Source organism: Colobus angolensis, unplaced genomic scaffold, assembly GCF_000951035.1.
Source record: "Colobus angolensis palliatus isolate OR3802 unplaced genomic scaffold, Cang.pa_1.0 Scaffold114, whole genome shotgun sequence".
Classification (NCBI taxonomy): Eukaryota; Metazoa; Chordata; class Mammalia; order Primates; family Cercopithecidae; genus Colobus; species Colobus angolensis.
In genome coordinates, this window is record NW_012112475.1 from 3160096 (window position 1) to 3168095 (window position 8000).

The 8000-nt window shown below is 49.3% G+C and overlaps 1 protein-coding gene across 1 annotated transcript in view; it reads right to left on the bottom strand.

Moving 5' to 3' along the window:
• Positions 1-4534: 4534 nt before the first annotated feature.
• The window catches only part of LOC105524728, an 8858-nt gene continuing 5392 nt past the window's right edge, over positions 4535-8000 (bottom strand). The window contains exons 4-5 of the mRNA XM_011960116.1: positions 7089-7220; positions 4535-4762 (exon numbers count right to left, since the gene is read on the bottom strand). Of these exons, the coding sequence (XP_011815506.1) occupies positions 4626-4762; positions 7089-7220 (269 nt within the window). The 3' untranslated portion in view covers positions 4535-4625. The remainder of the gene's footprint in view (positions 4763-7088; positions 7221-8000) is intronic.

Consider the following 8000-nt stretch of genomic DNA (forward strand, 5'->3'; position numbering starts at 1 on the left):
AAGACCAGCCTGGTGAACATAGTGAAATCCTGTCTCTACTAAACATACAAAAAATTAGTCAGGTGTGGTGGTGAGCACCTGTAATCCCAGCTACTCAGGAGGCTGAGGCAGGAGCACCGCTTGAACCTGGGGGGCAGAACTTGCAGTGAGCGGAGATCGCGCCATTGCACTCTAGCCTGGGCAACAAGAGAGAAACTCCATCTCAAATAAATAAACAAACAAACAAACAAACAAATAAGGTGATTAAGTTAAAATGCACAATAAATATTTGTTGGTTGAATGACTGTTGTCGCAACTGCTCTGCTAAATTCTTCCCTTGGCACCTATGGTATCTATGGAGATGTGCTACTCAGACTCTTCAAGAGAACCTGCTATGAAGAGGGTAGATGTGTGACCACCTCCAGCTGCCACACTTTCAGACCTGCTGTAGTGTTCATGCCGAGGCCATGATCTTTCTGGGCCGCTCCCAACCAGGGACTGAGCACAATGGGGTTACTAGGTGTGATGGTTAACACTGAGTGTCAACTTGATTGGATTGAACGATGCAAAGTACTGTTCCTGGGTGTGTCTTCAAGGGTGTTGCCAAAGGAGATTAACAATTGAGTCAGTGGACTGGGACAGGCAGACCCACCCTCAAGCTGGGTGGGTACCATCTAATCAGCTGCCAGCACAGCTAGGTTAAAAGTAGACAGAGGAGGCCGGGCACAGTGGCTCATGCCTGTAATCCCAGCACTTTGGGAGGCCAAGGCAGGCGGATCACGAAGTCAGGAGATCGATACCATGCTGGTTAACACGGTGAAACCCTGTCTCTACTAAAAAATACAAAAAAGAGCCGGGCGCAGTGGCTCAAGCCTGTAATCCCAGCACTTTGGGAGGCCGAGGTGGGCGGATCACCCTAGGTCAGGAGTTCAAGACCAGCCTGGCCAGCATGGTGAAACCCCATCTCTATTAAAAACACAAAACTTAGCCAGGCGTGGTGGCCCATACCTGTAATCCTAGCTACTCAGGAGGCTGAGACAGGAGAATTGCTTGAACCTGGGGGGCAGAGGTTGCAGTGAGCTAACACCACTGCACTCCAGCCTGGGAGACAGAGAGCGACTCCAACTCAAATAAATAAATAAATAAATAAGACAGAACGACGTGGAAATACTAGACTGGCTGAGTCTTCTGGCCTCATCTTTCTTCTGTGCTGGGTGCTTCCTGCCCTCGAACATCAGACTCCAAGTTTGTTCTTCAGCTTTTGGAATCTTAGACTTACACCAGTGATTTTGTCACGGGCTCTCAGGCCTTCAGCCACAGACTAAAGGCTGCACTATTGTTTTCCCTACTTTTGAGGTTTTGGGACTCAGGCTGGCTTCTCCTCAGCTTGCAGATGGCCTATTGTGGAACTTCCTTCCCCTTGTGATTGTGTGAGTCAATTCTCCTTAATGAACTCCCTTTCATATATACATCTATCCTATTGGTCCTATCCCTCTAGAGAACCCTGACTAATACACTAGGGGTGCATTAATTTTGCCCAATACAGGACTCCACTAGTGGGCATTACTTGCTCTGGGACTTCCCACTGGCCTAGCCAAGACTTTCTGAAAGATGCTGGGCCAGTTATCAATGTATTACCGCTCAGCTCCAAATTCACTCTGCTCTGCACAATGGAGATGAACTGAACTCCTTTACAGTGAGATGCTGAGCTTTGCAAGTAGTCAGTGCTAGAAGAGACTTTCAGGAGGAGAGGAGGTTTCTGTGTGCGTGCTGTTCTTGCTCCTGTTTTTTGGTTGCTTAGCAGTGTGTGTGAGGACATTTAGTGGTGATCTGCCCCAGCCATGAGCCCAGTGTGCATAGCCTATAGCAACACTGCAGCCCTCAGGCCCGGGGACCATCTTCCAGCAAACCTCCCGATGCAGACGCTTCAAGCTTTAGGCCTCACATCTGCAAATGTGCCCCAATTCCACCCGCCCACCAGTCTCAGCTCCCTTAGCCCTCTGAGGGTTATTCCTGCTTACCCAAGGGACTATGGACCAGCTCTGGCCATAGGCAACCCACCCAACTTCTCGCCATCCAGTGGGCTGCAACCAACCACACCTTCTCCAGTGAGGTCTGAACCTCACTTGGGGAGGGCACCCCCTTCCAAGTTTATCTTTCCTTGAGGACTCTCCATAGATATCTTTTAAAGGTCTTTTTTTTTTTTTTTTTTTTTGAGACGGAGTCTCCTTCTTGTTGCCCACGCTGGAGTGCTATGCCATGATCTTGGCTCACTGCAACCTCCACCTCCCAGGTTCAAGCGATTCTCCTGCCTCAGCCTCCTGAGTAGCTGGGATTATAAGCGTGCACCAGCACGCCTGGTTAATTTTTGTATTTTTAGTAGAGACAGGGTTTCCATGTTGGCCAGGCTGGTCTTCAACTCCTGATCTCAGGTGATTTGCCCACCTCAGCCTCCCAAAGTGCTGGGATTACAGGAATGAGCCACCACATAGATGCAACCGGCCTTTGCATCTTTATGGTTACTCTCCTGGGTAAGATTAATAATTTTTTCATATTAAACAACCCCTGTTTAAATTGCTTTGTGGTTTTTGTCTCCTGATGGGACTCAGAATGATCCAGAGGCCCTGAAGTCTGAGGCTGTTCCTATGCAATTCTCCTTTCTTCCCTTCTGTTCTTCCACAGTTGTCAGATCTGCACCGCAGTCTGAAGATTCTCCCAACCTACTCCTGCTTCCTCTCTCCTTTATCTCTCACAGGCATTACCCCTAGTAAATCTCTTCACATGGTTAATTCCTTCTTGGCATTTGCTTCTCAAAGAACCCAAATGGACACAGCTTCCCATTGCACTTAGAATAAAATTCCCCAGTGCTTTGAGAGGCTGAGGCAGGATCACTTGAGGCCAGGAGTTCGAGACCAGCCTGGGCAACATCGTGGAGCCCTGTCTCTACCAAAAAAAAAAAAAAGCCGAGCGTGGTGGCTCATGCCTGTGATCCCAGCACTTTGGGAGGCCAAGGTGGGCAGATCATGAGGTCAGGAGTTCCAGACGAGCCTGGCCAGCATGGTGAAACCCTGTCTCTACTAAAAATAGAAAAAATTAGCCGGGCGTGGGGGCGGATGCCTGTAGTTGCAGCTACTCGGGAGGCTGAGGCAGGAGAATGGCGTGAACCCAGAGGGCAGAGCTTGCAGTGAGCAGAGATTGTGCCACTGCACTCCAGCCTGGGCGACAGAGCGAGACTCCATCTCCAAAAAATAAAATAAAATAAAATAAAATAAAATACCAATGGCCACGTGCGGTGGCTCACGCCTGTAATCCCAGCACTTTGGGAGGCAAAGGGAGGTGGATCACCCGAGGTCGGGAGTTCGAGACCACCCTGACCAACATGGAGAAACTCCATCTCTACTAAAAATACAAAATTAGCTGGGCATGGTGGCACATGCTTGTAATCCCAGCCAGCAGCGAGGCTGAAGCAGGCAGGAGAATCGGCTGAACCCGGGAGGCAGAAGTTGCGGTAAGCTGAGATCGCACTCCAGCCTGGGCAACAAGAGTGAAACCCCGTCTCAAAAAAAAAAAATTAGCTGGACATGGTGCTGTATACCTGTACCACTACTTGGGAGGCTGAGGTGGGAGTATCACATGAGCTCGAGAATTCAAGGATGCAGTGAGCCATGATCATGCCACTGCACTCCAGCCTGGGTGACAGAATGAGACCCTATCAAAAAAAAAGAAATGAAATACCACCTCTTCCTAAAGGCCTTCACTACCAACCCCCAATCCCCTTTATCCTGTCCCCTCATGCTGCTTTGTTGTGTTTCTTCATGGCACTTATTACCATGTAACTTACAAGTTATTGCATTATTTTTTCATTTTTCTATCTCCCTGCATAGAGGAATGTCTCCTCCGTGAGGCAAGGTCTTTGCCTGCTTGTTCACTGCTGCATCCCCAGGGCCTGGATTAGAACCTGGCACATAGTAGGTGCTCAGTAAGTATTTGTTTTTTGTTTCGTTTTGTTTTGTTTTTTGAGATGGAGTCTCTCTCTGTCGCCCAGGCTGTAGTGCAATGGTATGACCTCGGCTCACTGCAACCTCTGCCTCCTGAGTTGAAGCGATTCTCCTGCTTCAGGCCCCTGACCAACTGGGGGGACTACAGGCATGCACCACCACACCAGGCTAATTTTTTATTTTTAGTAGAGACGGGGTTTCACCATATTGGCCAGGCTGATCTTGAACTCCTGACCTCAAGTGATCCACCCTCCTTGGCCTCCCAAAGTGCTGGGATTACAGGTGTGAGCCATCGTGCCCGGCCAAGTATTTGTTAATTAGCTGAATAAAAGAGTGTCCTCACCTTTGATTAAGCCACTTGCTCCACCCCTGATGGCTTCCCTTCTTCTTGCCTTTCCTAATCCCACCTAAGCCTTGGCTCTAGCCCCCACTCCTCCAGGAAGCCCTCACTGACCAGATGAGTTCTGAGCCCTTCTTGCACTTCGCCTGGTAAAATGCCTAATTTTAGGTGCCAAGTAAAGTCTGAAGTGGAGGTGAGAGGCAGAAGAGAACCAATCAGCTTTATTGGGGTTAAGGGCAGGGGAGGGGAGGGGCCGGCAGAGGCTCCCAGCCAGGGTGGAGCCGCAGGGAGACCGCTGGGGATGCAAGTCACTTCTTCCACTGTTTCTTCTCATAGTCCCAGCGGGAGGCCAGGCCCTGCACAGGATTGACCTTCATGTCCAGCATGCGCTGCAGCTGCTTGGCTTTCCATTCGTCCGTCAAGGTGATGGGCTTTGGAGGAAACACTGCAGGGAGTGCATAGGGTGGCTCAGGATCCGGCCAGTCTTCCTCCACCAGCCAGGGTCTCCAGCCACCCTGTAGCCTCCCAGCTACTGCCAAGGCTGACGGTACAAGTTACTCCGGGGTTGGGGTATCCTGCACTGAGGCGCTCCCTCCACCCTGTCTAGCCCAGCACCCCAGACTTTCTCCTAAAGCATCGCCCCAGGCACCTCTCGGTTCTGATCCCAGCTTTGCCTTAGACTCCAAGGACCGTGGGAGCCAGGCCAAGGTCCTTCCCAACTCAGTCGCCTTACCTACCTCTGTGGCCTGTGGTAATAAGAGCACTGATTTGAAGACTGCCTGAATCCAAATCCCAGCTCCACCACTCCCTTGCCCTGTGACCTTCAACAAGTCATTTCACCTCTCTGAGCCTCAATTTCCTTACCTGTCAAAAGCAGGTCCTATCCACTAGGATTGTGGGAACTGAGTATTTCCAAAGCTGTTGGCACAACGTTAGACAAATATTAAGCACCTGATACATGTTATCTACCATAATTATGTAATTACTGAGTTTGTTCCCACTTGCTGGCCAGGGTCCAGGATGAAATAATTCCTTTTACTTTCTAAGGGGGTTGAGAGTAGGAAGTAGGTAAGAGTGTTCACTTTAAAAATATGGGGACAGGTAGCAGGGCGCGGTGGCTCACGCCTGTAATCACGCCCAGGCCGAGGTGGGCAGATCACTTGAGGTCAGGAGTTCGAGACTAGCCTGGCCTAGTCAAACCCTGTCTCTACTAAAAATACAAAAAATTATCTGGGCGTAGTAGTGTTATCCCCGTTATCCCAGCTGCTCAGGAGGCTGAGGCAGGATAATTGGTTTAGTCTGGAAGGCACAGGTTGCACTGAGCCAAGATCATGCCACTACACTCCAGCCTGGCTGGCAGAGCAAGACTCTTTCTAAAAAAAAAAAAAAAAGGCCAGGTACGGTGGCTCATGCCTATAACCCCAGCACTTTGGGAGGCCAAGGCAGGTGGATCACAAGGTCAGAAATTCGAGACCAGTCTGGCCAACATGGTGAAACCCCATCTCTACTGAAAATACAAAAATTAGCTGAGCATGGTGGCGGGCGCCTGTAATCCCAGCTACTTGGTAGGCTGAGGCAGGAGAATCGCTTGAAACCAGAAGGCGGAGATTGCAGTGAGCTGAGATTGCACTACTAAAGAACAAAACTCTCTCTCAAAAAAAAAAAAAAATTGTTGGGGTTGGGGTCTACCCCCAGAGTATCTGACCAGTGGAGCCGAGAATATGCATTTCTAGCAAGTTTCTAGGTGGTGCTATTGGTACACAGAGAACACTTTTGAGAACCACTCTTCAGAGGTAATAAAAGCTCAGCTGTACATGTGACTACCCAGCTAGAGACTATATTTCCCAGCTTCCCTTGTAGCCAGATGGTCACCTGATCATTTCTCAGCCTATATCATGTGAGGAGAAGTGGTCTGAGCAACTTCTAGGCCTCAAAGAGGAGCCTATTTTCCTTTCCCTTTTTTCCTTGGCTGGAATGTAGGCTTGATGGCAGGAGCTGGAGCAGCCATCTTGCATGTCAAGGATGCAGAGCAACAAGACAGAAGGAGCCTGCATTGTGGAGTCCCCACATTTGTCTGGATTGCTTCTCTGCCCTTGTTGTGAGAAAGGAATAAACCATTATCTAATTTAAGCTCTTGTAAGTTGGGGACTCTCTGTTACAGTAGCTGAAGCAATATACTGAAAAATAGGCCAGGCGTGGTGGCTCATGCTTGTAATCCTAGCACTTTGGGAGTTCGAAGCAGGCAGATCACTTGAGGCCAGGAGTTTGAGACCAGCCTGGCCAACGTGGCGAACCCTGTCTCTACTAAAAATACAAAAATTAGTCAGGCGTGGTGGCACACTCCTGTAGTCCCAGCTACTCGGGAGGCTGAGGCAGGGGAATCACTTGAACTGTGGAGGCAGAGGTTCCGTGTATGTATATATATATATACACTGAAAAACATATAGTTCATACACAACAGTCAGTTACAACACCATTCATGACTATGAGCCAAACACTGGCCTATAGCCCTCTCTCATTAAAATCCTCTTAAGTACCCTGAAATGGAACATTACTATTTCCATTTTACAGATGAGGAAACTGAGGCCCAGAGAGGTAAAGTTCCTACATTCAAACCTAGACAGCCATGCTCTGCCCTTCATACTACACCTCTTCAGAAATTTTCAACTCTTCAGATGAGTGCCAGCATGGTTCCTTTAAGAAACCATCTGGTGGCCGTGACCACAAGGTCATGGCCCAGGATTGCATCTAGATGAGGTATTGCTACTCACTGTAGACCCGCTGCCACCAAATCACCAGAGCTGCGAATCCAAAGAAGAAGAAGACATAACCCATCACTGTCTTCCACTCATTGGAGCGACGGTTCATCTCCGCAAAGGTCTCATTGAACTGGAGCCGGTACACTGGAGGCAATTGGCGGGGAGGGGGGAAAGGCCTCAGGTGCGTCCACTCTAAGTGATCCCTGGCTTCCCCCTCCCTGCAGCAGATGCTGTTCATTCAGCAAATTCTTACGGAGCATGTACTATATACACAGCATGACCAAGAACTGGTGACAGCAGTAAGTAAGCCAGATGAAAATCTCTGCCCTTGTGGAGTTAAGAGGGGAGACCATGGCAAATGCTTCAGGAAAACAGTTGGGTGGCCAGGGAAGGTGTCTCAGAGGAGGTGACATTGGAACTGAGGTTTGAAAAATCAATGGGAGAAAGTTGGTGAGAACTGGAAGAAGTGCAAAGACCCAGAAGCAGGAAGCAGGTAGGGAAAGAGTGAAGTGAGGACCACTGTGGCTGGAGTGAAATGAGCAAAAGAGAGAGAATTTAGCAAATGAGAGGCTGGCCAGAGCCGGTTCACACAGGACCTTGTCAGAATCCATGGAGAAGAATCTGGATTTCATTTCAACAGAATTAGGGAGGGGGCCAGGCATGGTGGCTCATGCCTGTAATCCCAGAATTTTGGGAGACCAAGACAGGTGGACTGCTTGAGTCTAAGAGTTCGAGACAATCCTAGGCAATATAGCAAGACCCTGTCCCTACAAAAAATTTTAAAATTAGCCAGGTAAGGCTGGGCGCGGTGGCTCACGCCTGTAATCCCAGTACTTTGGGAGGCCGAGGGGCGTGGATCACGAGGTCAGGAGATTGAGACCATCCTGGCTAACATGGTGAAACCCCATCTCTACTAAAAATACA